This window comes from Schistocerca piceifrons, chromosome 7 (genome assembly GCF_021461385.2).
Source record: "Schistocerca piceifrons isolate TAMUIC-IGC-003096 chromosome 7, iqSchPice1.1, whole genome shotgun sequence".
NCBI classification, from domain to species: domain Eukaryota; kingdom Metazoa; phylum Arthropoda; class Insecta; order Orthoptera; family Acrididae; genus Schistocerca; species Schistocerca piceifrons.
In genome coordinates, this window is record NC_060144.1 from 106,175,647 (window position 1) to 106,201,049 (window position 25,403).

At 42.3% G+C, this 25,403-nt stretch overlaps 1 protein-coding gene across 1 annotated transcript in view; it reads left to right on the forward strand.

The window, feature by feature from the left end:
- The first annotated feature begins 2,685 nt into the window (after positions 1-2,685).
- The window catches only part of LOC124805487 (juvenile hormone esterase-like), a 147,774-nt gene continuing 125,056 nt past the window's right edge, over positions 2,686-25,403 (forward strand). Inside the window, exons 1-2 of the mRNA XM_047266051.1 lie at positions 2,686-2,783; positions 13,726-13,866. Of these exons, the coding sequence (XP_047122007.1) occupies positions 2,730-2,783; positions 13,726-13,866 (195 nt within the window). The 5' untranslated portion in view covers positions 2,686-2,729. The remainder of the gene's footprint in view (positions 2,784-13,725; positions 13,867-25,403) is intronic.

Genomic DNA, 25,403 nt, shown 5'->3' on the forward strand with positions numbered 1-25,403 from the left:
TTGAATCGTCAATACTGCCTAGGAGCCGGGGCGTATTACCACAACTTCCTCACTCCCTAGATTCTGTCTATTATTTACCTGAGTGACATAAAGCTATGCTGTTGTATGTTTCCAGACCGATCAGTGCTGTACTCCGCTTCCACGTGCTCAGGTCTACTGGTAGAAAGTAGTCTGCTTTTAATTTAGGTGAATGTTCTTTTAGAGTTAGAGTGAAAAACATAACATCTCAGATGATGCAATGATGTGCATCCTGCTTATTCACATGCAATTGTCAGGAGAAAAATTAGACAGATATGGACATAGAGGAATGACCTGGACTCCTGGTAGCGTCGAAAATTGTACAACAATCTGTAAAACGACTTAGTCAGTGAAATAACAACACAATTCTTAAGGAGGTCTTAAATCGCTGAATGAGTCAAAGTAGTAAATGGTATTCCGTTTTTTTTTTTTGTTTTTTTTTTGTGACATATGTAATCTAATGAATTGCCTACTCTCCAGAACATCTAAACTGACAATCTCACATTCTTTGGATTTTTGGATTTCCAAATTGCCTCAGACAATGTATCCCACATAAACACGCCGCTAAATCTAGGATTTTGTATTTTCTGACTAGTTTAAGCACATCTATTTTTGTAAATGGTCCATCTGATAGTATCGTTATGAGCTTTTTTTCTGTTTTTGTGCCATATTGTGTTTTGAACTTCTTTTAATTGCTTCTCAGCATTTTGGGCATTCTTTACTTCTTGAGTTATGGCAGCAGCTGGCCTCGCAAATGAACTAGCGACCAAGAGCTCAAAAAACGCAGGGATCAGAAAAGGAACTATTCCACCGGTTGTGTGTGGTACTGGCAAAATACTGGGTGTTTAAACACATTTTTCCTTCTTCTTTTCTACCTCAAGGTACTTTTCGCCACTGTCACTACTGATTCAGTGCAATTTTTTGAATATCTCATAGGTTTTTTCTTCTTCTTTAGTGTGCGATGACCTGCATTCATTATTGGCTTGAGGGTTAATTCAAAACCCTGTTTAAGTGTGACATGCATTGCCTTTTCGAGCACAAATGCAGCATTACGTTTTCAGATACCAATATCCCTTCTTCAATGTATCTGTCTAGCCTTATCAGCTAATATTTGGTCTGCAGTGCCGTGAGCTTTATTTGTAACGTAAGCGATGTTGTTCTTCTTGTGCGCTTTATCTAGGATATTAATTCCCCTTATCACCACGAGCTAGGCACTGTTTCTGTTTCGTTACAGGTCCACAAAAATTGTATCCAGGGCTATGAAGTCTGAAAGATAGATTCTCAGGAACAACGCCTCCACGTCTGTTGATATATTTCCTAGCACTCATATCATGTTACTGCGTAGTTTGAGGTTTGTGATTCTGATTATATAGCAAAGTGTGAGTGTTCACGCTTTGATGAGAAGCCCATCCATTTTATCAGTCCCCTGTTCCCTGAATGTGGTACGACGCGTTCTACAAGGAACGCATTTGTTTCAGAGCTTTTCCGTAATTCCTCCATGAAAAAAAAAAACTTGCTGCAATTTCTTCAGAGTCACTGTCTTTAAAAGTGTTCTCAGGTTTGTGTGCTGCACCTTGAAAACAGTGAATATATCTGTTGACGAGTTCGGTAGCACCTCATCTTCGTGGTGTAGCAATTTTAAAGGCCAGTAGTGTTGATGTTAATCCTGAACCCGCGGGTCGACATGGTTCAAATGATAACAGTTTCTGTAGAACATCCTAATGTACATGTCCTATGAATGTGAGCGCCCTGTCTATAGTGTTTTAAGGTACTTTGTTTTTCCTGGACAAATTTCTTCCTCAGATTAAGACCTATGTTTGACACTACCAGAACAGGAATGTTGTTGTTTCCTGTGTTAGTCTACTTTTTATCCCGTCCTTGCTTCGTCCGCCAGTGGCTTTTTGCTTCCAAGGCAGCAGATTCTTAATTTTACCTATTTCATGATCACCACTTTTGATATTAAGTTCTAGGTATTCTATTTTCTTCGGCTTCTAATTAATTTCGTCTTTCTTTTATTTACTGTCAATCCATATTCTGTACTTATCAAACTGATCATTCTAATCAACAGATCCTTTAATTCTTCTTTACCTTCACTGAGAATAGCAAATGTCAACAGCGAATCTTGTCACTGATATCTTTTCATTCCAAATTTTACTCCCACCCTTGAAAATTGCTTATATTTCATTTCTTGCTTCTTCGATGTATAGATTGAAAAAAAACACCCCTGTCTTATGCTGTTTTTAATCCGAACGCTTATTTGTTAGTCTTACTGTGCAGTTGTTTACTCTTGGTTCTTTCGCTGTAGCTCACTCCAATTTTTTTTCAGAACTCCCCAGGCAACGTTAAATAATGGTCACAGAGTTAGGTGCCAACAGGAAAGTTAACCATAGCACATATCGCATAGAGTAATGACTTAAGTACTAAGTTTGAATCATACTACTGGATATTCATACTTGTATTTGCATACCCACTCTGCACACCGAGAAAAAAATAATGCGATTCATGTTTCTAAAGAGTTTGTTGCGCAACATTCTAGAGTAACTCTTGAAGTGCTCTTGCTGCGTTATACACAACACAATCACATATACGGCACGTTATTCTTCATCGCATTTTGAGAGGAGAGATAACGAAGTTCGGCCCAAATGCGAGTTATCTGCGGTACTCGTCCAGAGAAGCGCGTGACCGCAGGGACTGTGCAAAGATAGTCTGACATGTTCGCACGCTTCGCATTATCCTGTCTCTTGGCTGTATTTTCCGTCTGTGCGGTAAGTGCCAGATCCATCAGAGATGACTTTGGTGCAATAAGTATATCCAGGAGAGGAAGGTTTTGCATTAAATTTGCGTCTTAAATCAAATTACTGACATACAAAATACATTCCACGCGTAACTGGTTGAAGTATCACTTGCCCATGCAGAATTTTTGAGTTTCGTACTTCGTCGGGCAATTGGATACCGCAATGGAACGTGGTTTTGTGAGGTGTTAGGTGCAACTCTGTTCTTCTTTCAGTCAAGTAGCCTCTTCATCAGCAGATATGGTCCCAAATTTTGTGTATTCTATAAAAAAAAGTCTTTTCTTGAAGTTTTGTCTATGGTTTCAATACTTTTTTTGAAAATTGATCGAATTATCACATTTAAATAATATAAGGGAATAGTTGTGCCGCTTCTTTTCTGAAAACTATGTAGCTCACATTTCCTCCCCTTTGAGGTACAACTGTAGACTTGGACGACCCCTACCACAATACGATGGATCAAATATGAACCCGACGATGATCGCGATTTGGTGGTAAAAGCGACCGTGCATTTATGACCCCCTTACGAGTATGACCAAAATAAGTAAAATATTTCTGATAGAAAAGTAAATTTCAGTTGAGCTATTAATACACAAAGTGTTGCACGATTTTTAAAAACGTTGTAAATAAAAACCAAAAGAAATTGGTAAAATTTAAAACAAAAGTAAAATGATGAAAGGGTAAAAATTGTAAGGCAGTGATGTGATTCTTCAATTGCTCCAGGCGTATTTTATGACGAAATAAATCTCGGGTGAACAGCCTGGTATGAGTGTGCATAGGACACAATATTTCTGCAATCGACCACGTTGCCATCATCAGGTGCGTTGATGTACTGACCGGCGGTAAAAATGGGAGGGGGATTGCCTTATATATACATGGCGCAGGCCCTCCGCCGGTCAGTACATCAGCGCACCTGATGATGGCAACGTGGTCGATTGCCGAAATATTGTGTCCTATGCACACTCATACCAGGCTGTTCACCCGACATTTATTTCGTTGTAAGGCAGTGATTTGATAGTTATGGACTGTTGACCAGTGACTGAAAAAAGTGTGAAGCAGCCGCAGTGATGCGGATTATAGTATCCCGTCTAAGAATTCGGATGAGAGCCTAAGCCGCACACTACATATACCGGGGTGTTCCACAGTTTCTATTGCAGGCCTATTGAGTGGATTTAGTTGATAAAGTTTTGACCAGATATCCATTGTTGGAAATGTACCATATGAGTATAAAATAAGTTTGAATAGTAGATCACTTCAAAATATGCTGCTTTAAGGTCCACAAACAGCAGAGACATCGAGACGAGACAAGTGTGCTCTACAGGAGCCCATGGCATTGTCAACGTTTCGAGTAACCGTCATTGGATTTTATTCAACTTTTCGTAGCCCCCGGCTGCTTTGCCCGAGCAGCTCTAGGCGCTTCAGTCTGGAACCGCGCTCCTACTCCAGTTACAGGATCGAATCCTGCCTCGAGCAAGGATGTGTGTGATGTCGTTAGGTTGGTTAGGTTTAACTAGTTCTAAGTCTACGGGACTGATGACCTTAGATATTAAGTCCCATAGTGCTTAGACCCATTTGATTTTTTTTTTCGGAGCCTTCTGGTTGCGAACGTAGTGGTTTCTCACTGCTGTTGTTGTAGTCGGACGAGGATGGTGCGTGATGTCACAAGCAGACAGAGACTGACGACGGTGACTTCTTCTCAGTTTGAGTATGTACCGTGAGGCGGAATTCTCGAAAGTGATCCAGTTTTCAAAATTATTTTATTTCCAGTTAATACGTTTCCGGTTATGGATACCTTAACTTTTATCTACAACCACTAGAAGCCTGTAACAGAGTTTGTGAAACACGCTAAATACACTACTGGCTATTAAAATTGCTACACCAAGAAGAAATACAGATGATAAACGGGTATTCATTGGACAAATATATTATACTAGACAGACATGTGATTACATTTTCACTCAGTTTGGGTGCATAGATACTGAGAAATCAGTACCCAGAACAACCAACTCTGGCCGTAATAACGGCCTTGATACGCCTGGGCATTGAGTCAAACAGAGTTTGGATGGCGTGTACAGGTACAGTTGCCCATGCAGCTTCAACACGATACAACAGTTCACAAACAGTAGTGACTGGCGTATTGTGACGAACCAGTTGCTCAATCACCATTGACCAGACGTTTCCAATTGGTGAGATATCTGGAGAATGTGGTGGCCAGGGCAGTAGTCGAACATTTTCTGTATCCAGAAAGGTCCGTACTGGAGCTGCAACATGCGGTCGTGGAATATCCTGTGAAATGTAGGGTTCCGCAGGGATCGAATGAAGGGTAGAGCCACGGGTCGTAACACATCTGAAATATAAAGTCCACTGTTCAAAGTGCCGTCAATGCGAACAAGAGGTGACCGAGACGTGTAACCAATGGCACCCCATACCATCACGCCGGGTGATGCGCCAGTATGACGATGACAAATACACGCTCCCAATGCGCGTTCACTGCGATGTCGCCAAACACGGATACGACCATCATGATGCTGTAAACTCGATTCATTCGAAAAAATGACGGTTTGCCATTCGTGCACCAAGGTTCGTCGTTGAGTACACCATCGCAGACGCTCCTGTCTCTGATGCAGCGTAAAGTGCACCGCAGCCATGGTCTCTGAGCTGATAGTCCATGCTGCTGCAAACGTCGTCGAACTGTTCGTGCAGATGGTTGTTGTCTTGCAAACATCTCCATCTGTTGACTCATGGATCGAGACGTGGCTGCACGCTTCGTTACAACCATGCGAATAAGATGCCTGTCATCTCGGCTATTAGTGATACGAGGCCGTTGGGATCCAGACCGACGTTCCGTATTATCCTCCTGAACAGACATTTGATCTCGACCAACGCGAGCAGCAATGTTGCGATACGATAAACCGCAATCGCGATAGGCTACAATCCGACCTTTATCAGAGTCGGAAACGTGATGGTACGCATTTCTCCTCATAACACGAGGCATCACAACAACGTTTCACCAGGCAACGCCGGTCAACTGCTGTTTGTGTATGAAAAATCGGTTGGAAACTTTCATCATGTCAACACATTTAAGGTGTCGCCACCGGCGCCAACCTTGTGTGAATGCTCTGAAATGCTAATCATTTGCATATCACAGCATCTTCTTCCTGTCGGTTAAATTTCGCGTCTGTAGCACGTCATCTTCATGGTGTAGCAATTTTAATGTCCAGTAGTGTAATATCCCCATACCTAACTTGCACGTTGTTGTCCTCATAAGAAAGTTCTCTATATTCTTACCTAAAATGGGTGGAAGTTCGTTTCCAAGCGAAAATATTGTCCGGTTTTCGGGATATATATTTAATCGGCTAAAACTTTGCGCGCCGAAAGTAGACCGACGCAACCTGCCGTGCCGTCGACTAATGAAACTCAAAGCCAGAGGTTGACAACCGCAAAGAGGCTGTAAACCAGAGCAGCAATCCGTGCAGGCCTCACGCCACTCCCCTCGGATTTCCCAGGCGCCACAGCCGAGCAGAATTCTAATGATAACGGCGGCAGTGGACAAGTAGTTCTTGTGTTCTGCTCCGTAAGGTAAGGTGAGCTATAGATTGGTGCTGCAGCTAATGTCGTAGGAAGCTAGACAGGAGCAGAAATGATCAGCGAACAAGTAAATACATGAAACAGAAGTCTTACTGGTAGCTTTCTCCAAGCGTACGAAGACCTTTTACAAACGAACACGTAAACAGGTAAGTCCAGCGAATACAATAGCAACAAGGACGAACGATGGTGTTAGAGTTGCAACTAGGCAACGTCTGTGTAGCATCAGGCAACGAAGTGGCTCCGAGTGTGAGTGACCTGTGGAGGTGCCATCAGCCGCCCTACACCAAAGCAGCAGGGGCTAAAGGTACAGAGCCATTTGGGGGGGGGGGGGGCGTGGGTTCAGCGGGCGTGCTCCATCGGGTCTGCCAGATCCCGCAAGACTGCTATCGCCGTCTGATGGAAACTTGCAGTTCCATGGCCAACTTTAACATCTAGGTAGGGTCGTGTCAATATACCACAGTTATAGTGTATTGGAAATTCACCTCGCTATGGATTTATGTGTTGGACGCTAGTGTGTGTCTCGAGTGTCGTCAATTAGTTACCATAGTCGATCCAGTTTCAGAGTACTATTCTCAGGCTCATGAATGGTATAGGTTCTTGCTGTGCATCGAACGTAAAGTTCTGAGAAGTGTTCACTGTACTACTGTATGTTACAGTACTGGCTTCAGAGTATTCGTATTTACTGATTCTGAACTGTTCATCCACAGTATCGGGGTGGACTTGTCTTACTATCCTTACCTCGCAGCAAGGTCATTTGGGGCTTGAAACCGCTTCCCGAAACTTTTGACATGCCACTGTTCTTTGGCTAAGGAGGTTTACGGACAGTTCTCAGACAATGTTTTCCTCCTCCTGTAACTGTTTTCATTGTATTCAAAAGCTGTTTTTCCTAATATATTACACTACTGGCCATTAAAATTGCTACACCACGAAGTTGACATGCTACAGACGCGAAATTTAACCGACAGGAAGAAGATGCTGTGATATGCAAATGATTAGCTTTTCAGAGCATTCACACAAGGTTGGCGCCGGTGGCAACACCTACAACGTGCTGACATGAGGAAAGTTTCCAACCGATTTCTCATACACAAACAGCAGTTGACCGGCGTTGCCTGGTGAAACGTTGTTGTGATGCCTCGTGTTAGGAGGAGAAATGCGTACCATCACGTTTCCGACTTTGATAAAGATTGGATTGTAGCCTATCGCGATTGCTGTTTATCGTATCGCGACATTTCTGCTCGCGTTGGTCGAGATCCAATGACTGTTAGCAGACTATGAAATCGGAGGGTTCAGGAGGGTAATACGGACCGCCGTGCTGGATCCCAACGGCGTCGTATCACTAGCAGTCGAGATGACAGCCATCTTATCCGCATGGCTGTAACGGATCGTGCAGACACGTCTCGATCCCTGAGTCAACAGATAGGGACGTTTGCAAGACAACAACCATCTGCACGAACAGTTCGACGACGTTTGCAGCAGCATGGACTGTCAGGTCGGAGACCATGGCTGCGGACACCCTTGACGCTGCATCAGAGACAGGAGCGCCTGCGATGATGTACTCGACGACGAACATGGGTGCACGAATGGCGGAACGTCATTTTTTCGGATGAATCCAGGTTCTCTTTACGCATCATGATGGTCGCATCCGTGTTTGGCGACATCACGGTGAACGCACGTTGGAACCGTGTATTCGTCATCGCCATACTGGCATATCACCCGGCGTGATGGTATGGGGTGCCGTTGGTTATCCGTCTCGGTCACCTCTTGTTTGCATTGACGGCACTTTGAACAGTGGACGTTACATTTCGGATGTGTTATGACCCGTGGCTCTACTCTTCATTCGATCCCTGCGAAACCCTACATTTCCGCAGGATAATGCACGACCGCATGTTGCAGGTCCTGTAGAGGCCTTTCTGGAGCAGAAAATGTTCGACTGCTGCCCTGGCCAGCACATTCTCCAGATCTCTCACCAATTGAAAACGTGTTGTGAATGGTGGCTGAGCAACTGGCTCGTCACAATACGCCAGTCACTGCTCTTGATGAACTGTGGCATCGTGTTGAAGCTGCATAGGCAGCTGTACCTGTACACGCCATCCAAGCTCTGTTTGACTCAATGCCCAGGCGTATCAACGCCGTTATTACGGCCAGAGGTGGTTGTTCTGGGTACTGATTTCTAAGGATCTATGCACCCAAATTGCGTGAAAATGTAATCACATGTCTGTTCTAGTATAATATATATGTCCAATGAATACCCGTTTATCATCTGCATTTCTTCTTGGTGTAGCAATTTTAATGGCCACTAGTGTAATTCCGTTCTTTTTCGGCACTTTAATGCTATTTGCTTTTGGCAGATGGTATGTATGAACTGCTGTATCAGTTCGCAGCATTTCCTGTGTATTTAATTTATTACCTATTTTTATACCTCTGTAATTAAGCTCAGTCTCTTGTTATAGGAATTTTCATTGAACTGTTTTCTTAATTTGCGCCATGCTACGGGACCCTTAGGTGGCGACTGCTGCGCTGTTTGCACGTAGCGGTGTAATCACTTGACGAACTTTTCAGTTTGAGTGTTGCGTTTACAAGATAACTTTTACTTATTTGAATTGAGCACTGCAGCTTATACAGTTTTGTTACCTCTCCATGCAATGTGAACCTATGCAAGTACTACCAGTTCTGATTTTAATACTTCTTGTGCTACTTAAGGTTTCTGATACTTTTGTTTTCCTCCTATGTTCATAATTTTTTTATAGGTAACTATACTTATTCTGATGCAGATACCCTTAGTCAGTATCGTGAATGCAGTAAACTTTGTGCAACGGGTTGGCTGTTTTTGCCCGTTGAAACTTAAATACGGTTACTGAGCGCCAGACATGTTCGAGGCTGATTATATTTACCACCATAACTGACTGATTAGGATAACTGCGTAACATGATGATGCAGAAGACGTAAACCTTCCGACAAAAATTGGGTCTCATGGCTCTTCTCCAGGGACAGATGACAGATGAGCCCCATGCCACACTGTATGATTTGGAATCTCCACACATGCTGTATGATCGAAGGAAATCTACTATGATGTCGACTAGAGCCCCCAAATCTACAGTTCGATGAGGGCGCAGATAGAGGGAACATACTGCATACTGTTAGATGGTAAAGGGAAAGAGTAGAAGAACCGTAAGTAGCATTTAAAAATATGGCAGTACCTTCAGCTTTCACCACTGATGACGTCCTTTCTACGTTGATTTGTCCATGCTGATCTTACCCTAAAGGAATCATTTGATCGGTGAGGTTCTCCTGCCCTTCCGCCTAGGTGGGGATCCTGCGACGGTGATGGCTTGGTTGAGGGTCAGGATGGTTCTGGCAGGGATACTTGCTTTCCCTGGTCTTTGCAACGTAACAGAGAACCGTAAAACATAAATGGATCTACCTATTATGAAAGTTTTTGAGGTCTTTTATTCTACGTCTGCTTCTCCGAAGGAGACACTGGAACTTTCCCGACACTGGCAATGCTTGCATGTTTCCTTGAGTCTGTCTGTTAGCTGTCAGAAGCTTTATTATGCTGTTGCCCACGATCTCTACGCTCTTCTAGATGTAGAGAGGTCATTCTTTTCGAAGCTGCGGTCTCCTCTTTTTGTGTTTGAGTATAGTAACATATCACACACCGGCAATTTTCAGTTTATGTCATTGAAAAATGAATATGAAATTCCTCAACGTGCACGAAAACCGCCACATCTGTATCTAGCAATATTTTCCACGTCAGGGCAGTTTGTTGTAGACTACTTCATGATTCGCCACGGCGAGAACAGTATCACTACTATCTGCTCCTGGCAAGTGTGCGTCGGTCATTCAAGAGTAGCGGCGCATTCTAAATTGGACACTTTTCATGTATAAAACAAATTGAATGCAATTTTTAACATCATTGATTATTACAAGTGTGTGTCTATACAGTGTTTGTATCGTACATTACAGTGTCCTGCTGTTTTGTCGATTACAGTTATTGTAGATATTACGAATTTCGTGCCTTGCAGCATACAAGAAAAAAAATAGCAATTTCTACTATAAAGATAGTTCATGCAGAATTCAGTCTCTCGGCGAAAAGCATTACTACGTTATATAAGCACATCATGATTCTATGTTTTCGTAAATTGTGTTCTTTAAATTGTATCTAATTGATGGTCCTTATTAAATCATAATTTTGCATCTTGCGTTTTTCTAATAAAAGAGTATCAACTTGTTTTTCATTTCCAGTCCTAACTTAAGCTCTAAATTTTGCCCGATGGAGATTCGAATGTCGTACTGTATTACAGTAAACAGATATATATATATGGTTGGCCCGCTGTATGGCGCTGAGATAGGTCATAGATCAAACGGATATCAACTAAGTTTCTTTTTAAATAGAAACCCTCATTTTTTATTACATATTCGAGTAGTACGTAAAGAAATATAAATGCTTTAGTTGGACCACTTTTTTAGCTTTGTAACAGATGGCGCTGTAGTAGTCACAAATGTATGGCTCACAATTTTAGACGAACAATTGGTAACAGGTCGGTTTTTTTAATAAAAATACTGAAAGTAGGTACGCTTGAATTTTTTATTTCGGTTGTTCCAATGTGATACATGTACCTTTGTGAACTTATCATTTATGAGAACGCATGCCGTTACAGTGTGATTACCTGTAAAAACCACATTAATGCAATAAGTGCTCAAAATGATGTCCGTCAACCTCAATGCATTTGGCAGTACGTGTAACGACATTCCTCTCAACAGCGAGTAGTTCGCCTTCCGTAATGTTCGCACATGCATTGACAATGCGCTGACGCATGTTGTCAGGCGTTGTCGGTGGATCACGATAGCAAATATCTTTCAACTTTCCCCACAGAAAGAAATCCGGGGATGTCAGATCCGGTGAACGTGCGGGCTATGGTATGGTGCTTCGACGACCAATCCACCTGTCATGAAATATGCTATTCGATACCGCATAAACCGTACGCGAGCTATGTGCCGGACATCCATCATGTTGAAAGTACATCGCCATTCTGTCATAAAGTGAAACATCTTGTAGTAACATCGATAGAACATTACATAGGAAATCAGCATACATTGCACCATTTAGATTGCCATCGATAAAATGGGGGCAATAATCCTTCCTCCCATAATGCAGCACCATACATTAACCCGCCAACGTCGCTGATGTTCCACTTGTCACAGCCATCGTGGATTTTCCGTTGCCCAATACTGCATACTATGCCGGTTTACGTTACCGCTGTTGGTGAATGACGCTTCGTCGCTAAATAGAACGCGTGCAAAAAACTGTCATCGTCCCGTAATTTCTCTTGTGCCCAGTGGCAGAACTGTACACGACGTTCAAAGTCGTCGCCATGCAATTCCTAGTGCCTAGAAATATGGTACGGGTGCAATCGATGTTTATGTAGCATTCTCAACACCGACGTTTTAGAGATTTCCGATTCTCGCGCAATTTGTCTGCTACTGATGTGCGGATTAGCCACGACAGCAACTAGAACATATACTTGGGCATCATCATTTGTTGCAGGTCGTGGTTCTGTTTCACATGTGGCTGAACATTTCCTGTTTCCTTAAATAACGTAACTATCCGGCGAACGGTCCGGACACTTGAACGATGTCGTCCAGGATACCGAGCAGCATACAAAGCACACGCCCGTTGGTCATTTTGATCACAATAGCCATACATCAACAAGATATCGACATTTTTCGCAATTAGTAAACGGTCCATTTTAACAGGGGTAATGTATCACGAAGCAAATACCGTCCGCATTGGCAGAATGTTACGTGATACCACGTACTTATACGTTTGTGACTATTACAGCGCCATCTAGCACAAAGCGAAAATAGTGGTACAACTAAAACATTCATATTTCTTTACGTACTTCACGAATATGTAAAAAAAATGGGGGTTCATATTTAGAACAAAACACAGTTGATATCCGTTTGACCTATGGCAGTACCATCTAGCGAGCCAACCATAGCGCCATCTGGTTTTCCCCTTCAAGGTAGACGAGTTTCGTCCTTTGTAGTTTTTCCGTTTGAAGCTTATTTCGTGAGATATTTGGCCCAGTCACTATCAATGAAAAACAACTTAAAGAACTAATTAGTTAGTACATAATAATGCTTCACATTCGACGAGAAAAGAACTACATGTCCATATTACTATTTATAGAATACAATGGAATTTACTGCCAAAAATACTTACTTGTAATTTAAACGAAAGCTCAGGCTATTTCAGTATACAACTATTTAAGTCGAGTGTTGCATTTGCGAGTTGTGTCACCGTTCTTGCCGCGATGCGATGTGTTCTGTTAGTCTTTCTTGAACCTTTCTTTAAACCAAATTTTCTGAATCCATAGTTACATGCGGTCACAGTTTTGAAGATGGCAGCTAACAGCAACTTTGACTAAACTTCAATTGCTAAAGTAACCAGCCAGTCAGTTGCAGGAAGTTTATTTATCTAAACTCATTTTTGATACTACTTTGAGCATCTTCTTCAAAAGCACATGTAATGCAAGCAAATGACATCATGTTGGCTGGTTACTATGGTAATTGAGGCCTCTAACTTTATTATATGCTACACTGTGGTACGCCCATCCTACCAGGAAGAATTCCATGGATCCATCTCGTTCCCATGAAAAGCCGTGAGAATCACAAGTTGAATCAAGCAGAATTTGGCATATTTTGGCAATTTTTCGACAACTAAGATGTAGTAGATACTCCAGAGGTTGCGCACTAACGAATGTTTCGTTTCAACAGTCATTCCCTCCGTCATGCAGTACACCGTGATGTTGTGAGGTTTGCCCTTATACTGGTTTTTCAAGATTCTCATTCGCTGTGACACACAACGTACCAACGCCTTGCAGTACGGTGGTGGCTGAAGCGCGCCCAGAGCTTGCGGTCGCGGCGGATTGATGAAGCTCACCAGTCCCAGTTCAACTGTCCTTTGCTCGCTGGACCAGTAGGCTACACAACCAATAAAGACGTAACTCTCTGAGATACTCACCGTTTGGCATGACCCAGGAAGGATGAGTGGTTTATGAAATTCTGTGTACGTGACGAGCATCACGTGCATGGCTGCCAATACACCGATGATGTGTTTAATAATTGGGACCTGGGCATAAAAATGGTGAAGTGTACTTAAAATAAGGCAGGTTGAGTCTGCATTGTTTGTCAACCAGCTGTTACTGCTGTACACGCTTGCAGATTGCGCAGTTTGGCTCCGCAACAGCAACAGATCTAGTACTTCGTCTAGCCATTCATTTCAGGACAGTTCTCGCATACAATCAACGAAAACTTTGTTTCCTTGCAGCAAGACAATAGGACCACCGTTTCACTGTCATCTGGTCTGCAGATTGTTGGCTTAAAGACGACAACCGTGAGGGGAGTCCCATACTTCAGCTTTCGTGGGATTCCTTACGCCGTTCCTCCGACTGGAAAATTGCGCTACACGGTAAGTTCTCGCATGTAAGCTGCAATTTCTCTGAGATCCACTGGTAAGCCAATATATTATGAACAGCCTGCTTAAAAGCATGTCCCTCTGCCTTTGTAATGCAATAGAGCAAGGATTCAGCGTACCACGGATTCGACAAGCCATTGGTAGGTTTTGGAGCTATGTGGCATCAGATATCTGCGCACAGATCAAGTTACTCCCGTAAGTGCGGGCCGGTGGTTTCATCGGGTACAAATCAACCAAATTTGGTAGCTGAAGCATCAGTTACTACGCTTCTTAAACCAGTGTAGTACAGTTCTGGCCTTGTGACACGGACGCTTATCCTCCTGGAAGATGCGTGCGTCACTGGGGAAGACATGAAGCGTAAAGACATGGAAGTGGTCCACAATAATGTTCACAATAGTTCGTACCTGTCATGGTGCCTACGACTACTGCCAAGTCCTCGTGGGAGCCCAGCTGACTGTCTCCCATAGCATAATACTGACCCCAACAGTCCGCGTCCGTGCAGTGCATGCTTTGAGTAGCTGTTCGCCTTAATGACGTCGTATCTGGACACGACCGTCGACATGGTATAGCAAGACACATGATTCCTCCAACGAGGGTTCAAGTTTCCGTTGATCCACGGTCCAGCCTCGATAATCCCGTGACCAATGCTGTCGTAATTGGCGGTGTCGTTTCATCAAGTTTGAAAATATTGAGGTCGTCTGCAGTGAAGCCAGATGTTCATCGAGAGAAGGGTCTGATACGTGAGTCACCGACTTTGATCAGTTTTTGTAAGGATTTTTTATACTGAAAATAAAGTGACAAGTGTTTCGATATTTTGCTAGTAACTACTTAATTTTTGAAAAAATTTATGTAAAAGTCGGTGACGAAAAATCGTAGTTCAAATGCAATACATCGAAATATATTCTGAAAACAGATATTTTTTAATATGCAGTCAGGCCTAAAACTAATAATGTTCGAGATACTAACGTTACTGTATTTTACGCTGTAGCTAGGGCATCCGTGATTCTACATCTCTAGTAGATCGAGGGTGGCGGCCGAGTGTTCAATGCGTTACACCACAAAACCGCTGGTCTGTGTTCGAGTCTTCGTCGTAGCACTTTTATTGGACATTTTTTCAGTATATCTGATAATTATCTTTTGCCTTTTTTGGAGTAAAACTCGGGAGCTATGATTAATAATGAAATACGTATATCTTATTATGAATTGACAGTTATTTGCATCATGATACAAGATGCACTAGATAAAGCTTTATAGATAATGATACTTAAATGACCTGCATTGTGAAACAGATACCACCTAAATGTACCTTTCTTTGCGAACCGTGTGACATTTACTTTTTGAGACAAGTAAGGAATTTCATCGCTCAACTTCAAAATCATGGAATGCACAGTAGAGCAGAGAATTACAAGATAGGGCAGAAGTAGTGGAACACAGAGAGAACTGTGGCAGTTGTAATTTATTCAAGATGGCGGCTCTCCCTTTGGGGCGGGGGGTCCTCCCTCCTCCCTTTATGTAGATGTGTGCAAATCACGTTGTTGAAATCACCACCCCTATTCCTTCCCCCCTCCCCTACTTCCCCACCCCTCCCTCCCCATTTCTCCTTCCTGCCCCACTTGTGAAGTGGTGGAAAAAAGATGCAGTCTCTGCTGAGCTACTGGAGAGGAAGAAGGCACTTACTCTCTTTATTTATTTACTTTAGTTATTTTGAGGGAGTTATCCGATTTGTGGATATTCCTACACGTGCCTCCACTCACCCCACATGTGAATTGGTGAGGAAAAAGACTGTATTGATCTACCAGAGTGAGGGAAAAAAATGGGAGGTAAATTCGAGCAACATATTGTTTATTTACTTAAACATTAATTAATTAAATGGTGGGAAATGTTGGGTTGTGGCTCTATTTATTTGGGCAGTAAAAATGGCACACTCTCATGACATCACAGAACAAATGGGTAGCTGGCACATTAGCAATATCAAAAATGACAGGAAATAGTACATTTGCACTACCCTATCAAATTAACTATTTAACAATTTACAGGAGACAAGATAGGTAAAAGAGATCTGGAAGGTGTAAGTCAAACAGATCGCTTAAAACACTCACCACCACCTTATGATGATTCATTTTCATGATAAAATATATATGAGTACTTCAACATTTGAGAATGACACACACGCATTCACACATACAGTTTGCAAATTAAGTAATTAAACTCTCACCACAAACAGAAAGTAGCGCTAAATACATCAAAAGTCTTGCATGTACCAGCGTTTGAGAACACAAGCACCCTCCGCCACACGTTGTCCGGCTCACCACCACCACAACGTTCCCACTTTACATTAAACATACGTGGGGAAAAAACCTTCCTATCGCACACACACGTGATCACGAAGCATCGACTGCAGGAGCCTGGGGGGCTACAGCCGCTTTGGCTGGGAGACTACTAGAGGTTTGCACACGTGTTGGCCACACCAGCAGTTGCTCGTGCATCTCACGTTATCCACATACTGGCCGTACCAGGCGCACAGAGCCCGGAGAGAGTGTCACGGTGACTACCCAGCCGTCAACCGATCAATTTACATGGGGGCAATAATCTTCCAGCATATTGAATCCATCTTGAATCTTCTCAAACTTCCATGTAAAAATTCGGAGAGTAAATACGAGTCCGCTTCTGTCGCCGCTCAGCCAGCATACTGGTTAGTTTGCTATTCAGCCACGAAGAGGGCACTGTGATCACCGCCGCTAGGTCTTGTCCCCGTGGCTGCAGGCAAGAGCCAATAGGTCATAGCCTTTCTTTATAACTGCCAGTAGCGAGAGGCTGAGCCGTGGCTTCCAGTCATCCAAAGCATCGTGACCACTCCTGCCACTGGCTGCGAATGGGCATGCCTAAACCCCAACACACTTAAGACAGGTGCAGATTGGACATATAGTTCTAACTGCAATTCCATCTCGATATTGACTCTCCAGTTTAAAAATATCTCCTTTAAACAATCCAAAATGAAAATGTTGTCCACACACCCCGAATTTCTCATACGAAGTGTAGATTCCTCATTTTTATACGAGTTATTTTCAAAGACAGAAGAAACTGGAGGATACGCACGTTTCCACGTCGCTGAAGTATCGTTACTTGTGAAAATCCTCTACAATAGTGTAGCATAGGCTATATTTCCACTTAGTACTCTTTCATCAGCTAAAATATTTGTTCTTATCAGCTTAATATGTTACACCCTGCATCGCAGGACTATAATATCAAACTCATTTTTGACTCTTGACAGAGTGGTAACCTGTCACAGGAAGCCACGTTTTTGACTCTTGACAGAGTACTAACAGCGTGCCCTACTTGTGTCACAGGGTGCCACGTTACATTCGAAATACCCTAAGGTAGCTAAATGCTTGGTCACCTGCGAAATCTCTTAAGGAAAGAGCAGCATAGAGGAGTTGGAAATATCATGTTCACACGATCACTTCATAACTTAGGTAACGTAGTTGATTTTTTATGATTGCCATCTCTCCCTGTGTAGATGAGCGATTGAAATTTCCTTAAAAGACCTCACTGCAACGAAAATACATCTGATTCTGCTCCAACTCGCGAATCACAGCTGTGATACTGTTGCCCTCACTTCCACCAATCCAGCAGCGCGTCATTGATATCAAATTGATTGACTAATTAATTAAATTAATCATGAGAGTCCCTTTGCAAGATGAGAATCTTTTTCCTGCAGTTGTATTACACTCGCCAGGTAATCATTAGAGACGCTTCTTTGACATCTCTGGAAGCTTCCCACAGGCTAGGTAGTCACTTCCTCTGATGCCAAAACTGGTGGTAACATTCGTTATGTAGCATGTGGATATCCAATACTAATTATGTTCTCTCTGTTATTTGCCTTGAAGTCGCTTAGAATTCCACTATACTGCCCCTAAACCAATCCTGCTGAGATGTCAGACTGTGGGGGCAGCCAGATGCTTCACTCTCCTCTACACCATGATGCCTCCACCCCCATTCCCTCCTCCGCCTCCAGGTCGCATGCGAACAGTTGGCACCACCGTCACCGGGTTGCAGACCTCTGCGCACACATTAGGGCTGGATCATTTCTGGCCTACAAGCCACATCTCACCTTGGACAACTGTAAATGACTCCGGGCTCAAAAAAGTTGTCCTATCCTTCTCAGAAGAATTGGTTGCTTAAACGTCGCTGACCGTAAATACCAAGATATTGAACAATATGCTTCCAATCCTCCCACCTGCAATCCGAAACGTTGTCAGATGTGATTTTGAAATATGCTGGAAGGGTAGACCCATTGAGCAAAAGCAGAATATCTGTTCGCTGACGACCCCATCCCAAATGTGTGTGATCCCTGGGTTTCTCTGAGAATACAGCTCGGAAGAAACGTTCCTATTGGTTCTCGCCAAACTAGTGGACGGATGCTTCGAGAACTAAGATAGGAAACCCTGGAGGGAAGGTGATGTTCTTTTCGAGGAACACCATTGAGAACATTTCTAGAACGGACATTTGAAGGTGACTACAGAGGATTGTGAAAATTACCGAACTATCAGTTTAATAAGTCACGGCTACAAAATACTAACGCGAATTCTTTACAGACGAACGGAAAAACTGGTAGAAGCCGACCTTGTGGAAGATCAATTTGGATTCCGTAGAAATATGGGGACACGTGAGGCAATACTGACCCTACGACTTATTTTAGAAGCTAGATTAAGGAAAGGCAAACCTACGTTTCTAGCATTTGTAGACTTAGAAAAAGCTTTTGACAATGTTGACTGGAATACTCTCTTTCAAATTCTGAAGGAGGCAGGAGTAAAATACAGGGAGTGAAAGGGTATTTACAATTTGTACAGAAACCAGATGGCAGTTATAAGAGTCGAAGGGCACGAAAGGGAAGCAGCGGTTGGGAAGGGAGTGAGACAGGGTTGTAGCCTCTTCCGGATGTTATTCAATCTGTATATTGAGCAAGCAGTAAAGGAAACAAAAGAAAAATTCGGAGTAGGTATTAAAATCCATGGAGAAGAAATAAAAACTTTAAGGTCCGCCGATGACATTGTAATTCTGTCAGAGACAGCAAAGGTCTTGGAAGAGCAGTTGAACGGAATGGACAGTCTCTTAAAAGGAGGATATAAGATGAACGTCAACAAAAACAAAACGACGATAATGGAATGTAGTCGAATTAAGTCGGGTAATGCTGAGGGAATTAGATTAGGAAATGAGATACTTAAAGCAGTAAAAGAGTTTTGCTATTTGGGGAGCAAAATAACTGATAATGGTCGAAGTAGAGAGGATATAAAATGTAGACTGGCAATGGCAAGGAAAGCGTTTCTGAAGAACAGAAATTTGTTAACATCGGGTATAGATTTAAGTGTCAGGAAGTCGTTTCTGAAAGTATATGTATGGAGTGTAGCCGTGTATGGAAGTGAAACATGGACGATAAATAGTTTGGACAAGAAGAAAATAGAAGCTTTCGAAATGTGGTGCTACAGAAGAATGCTGAAAATTAGATGGGTAGATCACATAACGAATGAGGAGGTACTGAATAGGATTGGGGAGGATTTTGTGGCATAACTTGACTAGGAGAAGGGATCGGTTGGTAGGACATGTTCTGAGGCATCAAGGGATCACAAATTTAGTATTGGAGGGCAGCGTGGAGGGTAAAAATCGTAGAGGGAGACCAAGAGATGAATACACTAAGCAGATTCAGAAGGATGTAGATTGCAGTAGGTACTGGGAGATGAAGAGGCTTGCACAGGATAGAGTGGCGTGGATAGCTGCATCAAACCAGTCTCAGGACTGAAGACCACAACAATGATTCTACGGCCACCAATATACATTCCGTAAGATATGAGAAATTAGTGCTCATATGTAGGTATATAGACAGTCTTTGTTCCCTTGCTTTATTTGGACTGGAATAGGAAAGGAAATGACTATTAGTGGGACAGGGTAGTCTCACCCACGCACCGTACGATGGCTTGGCAAGTACGCATACAGATGTAAATGCAAATATACGCTACCTATGAAGATGTTGTTTCAACCATTTATAGGCACACAAGACTGACGGATGAATGTGTCTCTTATTTATCGAGAAAATAAGAGACGAAACTTTTGCTACCGATTGTTTCTCGGTGAAAATCTTCGTATTAGCCACTAATTCTTCACTTTGCGAGATTTATGGGAGAAGCCCACAAGACTTAGCAGCGTTATACAGTTCACTTCTAAACTCCCCTTTCCTCAGAGTATTACTTACCTGCCTAATTCTCACGAATCTTCCAGTCTTCGATATATAGCATTTGAATCCACCTCATTTCCACGAGTAACAGATGTCCACCATGTCCTCCCGCTAAGTTAGAGACCCCTACTAATTCTCTCGAAACTCCATGACGTTCCGACAGCACTATTCCGTTAGATAGAAGGCTGTCTAGTTCACCACCAGGCACTAACTAGATAGAGTTCTATCACAACGAGAAAAATAGCGCACTAACGTACAAGAGGAAAATCGCAGCCATGTTGGATGTAGGCGGACTCCACAAAGAAATTCAGAAGAATAACACCTACAACTCATTGATATTGTATGGTTGCCTATAAATATCCCCCTGTACATGTCATAATATCCCTTGTCGTATTCCTATGGTTACTACATCAGAAATACGACAGTTTAATGGGGTCAGAGTCTTCGTTGCTAGCATAGTTTTTAGTGAGAAATACATCACCTTTTTTCAGATGGAGCATAACTCCGTAATACGAATCTAACAATATCACAGAGCTTCCAGTACGCTATCCATTGAATGATTTAAATTCGTGCAACAGCCTTCCATGCGTATTTCACAACTACAGGGGGAGATTTGGGACTTAATCACAGCATTGCTCAATTTTTACCGATCATGACACTGTATTCTGTCTAGAGCAAAGTATATCGAAACGGGTAGTACTCATAAGCGTAATGCTAGTTCTTTATTTAAAAGCACACCCTCTAGTTACGAGCTTATCCAACTACTGTACATCGCGAACCAATTACCCACCAAGAACAAACAGAACAAATCAGGGTCAATGTTTCCACAAGCAAGAGCAGTCGCCTTGGTACTTTCTACACCTCCATCTGAATTGTAGTGCAACAATCCGTATTGTGACATACTGATGGGATTCGTGGGCACTCGTCTCCTACACCATTACATCTTAGTAGGCGGATCGCATCCTCCATAAAAATCCATGCAGATGAGTTTGAGCCTGACATACTCTTCCGAATTAGTTCACCGACCTGTCAGTTGTTAGTGTTTGGATAGCTTCCCTTAAAATTCTGGCAAATGAAACCGAACCCGACATTTGCATCCTACTTCAGTTCGCCCCAGTTGCTTACTACTAGGCGTTTTACGGCAGTTAACGGTTCCAGTGACAATTATGACTAAAACAAATACACTGCAAGCGGATGTTATGCGCATGGTAGAGGGCACATCTCACCTATATTAACGATTACTCAGCTATCCCAGTCTCACATGCTGATCGAGTAAAACATTGACTTTACACTTCCATATATACTCTAATCCATCTCTGCGTTTCCGGGAGAAATACGTCGTCTTTTCCAGAGAATTTCTTCCCATCACATATTAGAATGGAGTATGCCGGCAATTACGATACTAGCAGCATCAACATGATGCTCCTTCTGCGGAGATCAGTCACATAACATGAACAGATGTGGGCTCACAGGATTGGTAGACAGCGACTATGTAGGATCGAGTTGTCGAATCGATGTTACTGTTCGCCAGCGTGCATGCTTTAACCACAAATGGAACTATGTGTGTTAATGTTGGAATAGGAGCTGACAATGACCTCAGAGCTATAGTGGAAATTAAGAATGTGTAGTGCGGTACGAAGGTGGGCTAGTTCAAATAAAGGGAGAGTAGCTGTGCACCAAACTGACATACTTATCAAAGTGCAATTGACGGTTAAGAACGACACATCCTATCTCGGCATTCTTGTCTTCGACAGCAGCAGTGATAGTGCATCAGTACTTACCATGCTTGGTGTTGCTACATTAAAAGTAACAGCTGGAGAGTCATTACAGCACTAATTTCTAAAGCAACAAAATTCTGTAAACACACATGGTCTGCAGGAAATGGTATGCGCTGCGGTGGAGCGAGAGTAGATCTGTGGTATTGTAGTGGGACAATCATTCTAAGATCAACATAAGTTCGTTGCAAGATGGTATGCCTACTCCAACAGGTTTTGGTTGAAATAAATGTTCAATCTAAAGCGAAAAAAAACAATTATTTGCGAAATACTGTGGCGTAGTTTAGACACATCGCTCAGTGATGCTGTGTGAGTAACTCACGCCCGCCATTAACAAATATTCCATTAAAACTATATTACATACATGCAACTATATTATATACATGCATATAGACTCCATCCTGATTTTGAAATGTAATCTGCTGACGATAAAAATACAATCCATCTAGCGAAGCAATGAAATCAAATATCTGTAACATAGTTACCAAACGTCTTTCAGGACTATTTAAGTAACGCTGTGTGTGGTACTCCCTCCCACAATTAGCAAATGTGTTATTACAACTACAGTCTTCCATGGCATAAACGTGTATATAGATACCCTTCTGATTTCGAATTTTCTTAGGAAGAAAACCCAAGTACCCAGTAATGCAGCGATGCAATGGAATTAGATATGTGTAACTTAATCTCCAAACGTCTGTCAGGGGTATTTAAGTACAGTGATTGCTCCATGTTACATACACGCATACAGACTCCTTTCGAATTTCGAAATGTAATTTGCCTATGAAGAAAAAAATATACGGTAATCCTGTGATACATTGCAATCACATGTGTGTAACATAGGTCCAGAACGACTGTAAGAGCTATTTAAGTACAGTGATACTATGTAGGTTACTCCCTTCCATAATTATTAAATTTTCCATTAAAACTACAGTCTTTCACACCACATACATCCCGTACTGATTTTTCATATGTACTTTCGCATCGCTAACATTCTGACAAAATCGATCTCGAACATTCCATTTCCGTAGATATAAATTAGTTTCTTATATGTACTTTCGCATCGCTAGAATTTTGACAGAATCAGTCTCGAACAGTCCATTTCCTTAGGTATAAATTAGAACTAAAAACCACATTCTTTTTAGCGGAGGAAGATATACATGTTTCCTTCAAACGTTATGTAGTCGCACATATTCATTGTGATTATCTGAGTCCATAAGCCAGTAGTCATCCGTAAAAGGCCATTGCAATAGTATGGGGCATTTCAACGTCTTCAGTTTTGCTTTATATGAATCTTTTATATTCCCGCTGCATCCATACCAATATTTCCTAATATATACCATGCTCCTGACTATGAAATATGGAACAGTTCCTCTAGAATGCATAGCCCTCCCCTATTAAACTACTAATACATGACGTCATCCTTCCATCCAGCATATAGTTCATACATTAGGAAAACAAGCTTCTTCTACCACCATTTCCAATTACATCAGCAGTGTAACGTTTTACACTAAAGTAATACGATGCATGGCAGGAGGCAGCACTCAGATTTTTTTTTTTCTTCTTGCAACACACCACAACACAAAATCTAGTAGTTACTAGTACATGTAGCAAAGCATTTGCTACCGAATCATATGGAACCTTATAGCACACATCTTAACAATAGTACTCTGCTGCGGGGATGAAATGTTTTTTTTTTAACCGCATGGAAGACAGCATACGTTGACAGAATCATAGTATTGTATGTCAGTTCCATGTTTCGACAAAGATCAGGGGATGTTAAGATCAGTGTAATCGCGGCTATCATATTAAGAGCAGATATAAGTGTGATTGATCTAGGAAAAAACTAGAGAAGAGCGCATTTTTACGATAATGCTTCATGCTGCACAGTGTGTGTTAACGAAGTATAAAAAGTACATCATAAAACAACAGTATCTCTTACAGCGTCGTTGCCTTCATCAAAAATGTTCTTACCGTAGGTAATACAGGTCTCTGACACACATCACATCAAGTAAGGGTAGCTCCACATTTAACACGAGCAGCGATATGTCTGCACGGAAAGAATACTACTTTCACGTCTTCTTCGAAGCAGATTTTACACAGGTGAGCATTGTCAGAAGCTCTCACAATCACATGGTGTTCTGTTGGTGCTTTCAGGAGATTTAACGGAGTTTAACATCAGCTGCAACTTGTACTGTCATTTTTTGCGTCTCTTTTCTGACAGATATTATTCACAAAACCCTTACCCCTCACAAGAAGCACAAACAAGCGCTTAGGAAACCACACAACATGTTCAAGCCATGGGATATTCGTTTCATCCCAATATTTCAACCCTCCAGCCACAACGGAAATACGTGGCTTCTTCTCCATCACCAACAACCAAAGAATCCAGCTTAGTTTCTCAGGACGTTGCTTAATTGCTAATGACCAATCTTCGAAAGACGCCAGTCTCACACAGTATCTTCTGTATTTAGGGTGAGCTAACCTAGTCTCCCAAACGTCACACCTTCAACTGCTTAACGATACTGATTCAAGAGATGAATGTGATTGTATCTCCATTCAGCACAGGTTACAAGTGTTGTGCTAGATAAACAGTTCGACCCACCGACATATATCCCCAACACCCTCAGACATCCACTATGTTACAGAGCGTCAAGCTTTCAGAGCTCACTTTATATACATCCAACACTAAAGATCGAAGACGCTGACACTTCGGCTCGTGCGATCATGAAATCACTACTGGCCACATATTCAAAATTTGCTTGTAAATGTAGTACAGTTGACTAAACATAGCGCAACTGCGCTATCTTTCTGCATGTATGTATTTCAGTTTCACATGGAAAGGCTCCCTAAGCCTACTCCGGACCTACCATTGGTGAATCCACATTCAGACATCATCCCAAGCCGGCTGGTGTGGCCGTGCGGTTCTAGGCGCTTCAGTCTGGAACCGCGTGACCGCTACGGTCATAGGTTCGAATCCTGCCTCGGGCATGGATGTGTGTGATGTCCTTAGGTTTGTTAGGTTTAAGTAGTTCTAAGTTCTAGGGGACTGATGACCGTAGATGTTAAGTCCCATAGTGCTCAGAGCCATTTGAACCATCATCCCAAACACATTGTCTGTAGGTTCATCTTCGAACCCCATCCCAAACATTACACGTGGTGAATCCACTTATGAGCTCTACCACGATTCTGTCCTGAACATACCGTTTACCATGGTGGCCCCCAAGTGAAGACAAAACACGTACATGTAGAAAAATAGCGCATTTGCGCTAAGTGTTCACGAAATCATTTCGTACCTCTTCAGGGTACTATTGTTAACATCTATGCTGTAGAATTCCATCTGATCCTATAACAAGTGCTTCTCGACGTGTACACACCACTAAGCTAGTAGCGATTAGATTCTGTATTGGGGTTTATTGCAGGGAGAAAAAGAAAATATGAGTGCTGCCTATGACCATGCATAATATTACTTTAGTATAAAGTCTTACACAGTAGATGTAACCGGAATTGGTGATTGATGGTGCTGGATG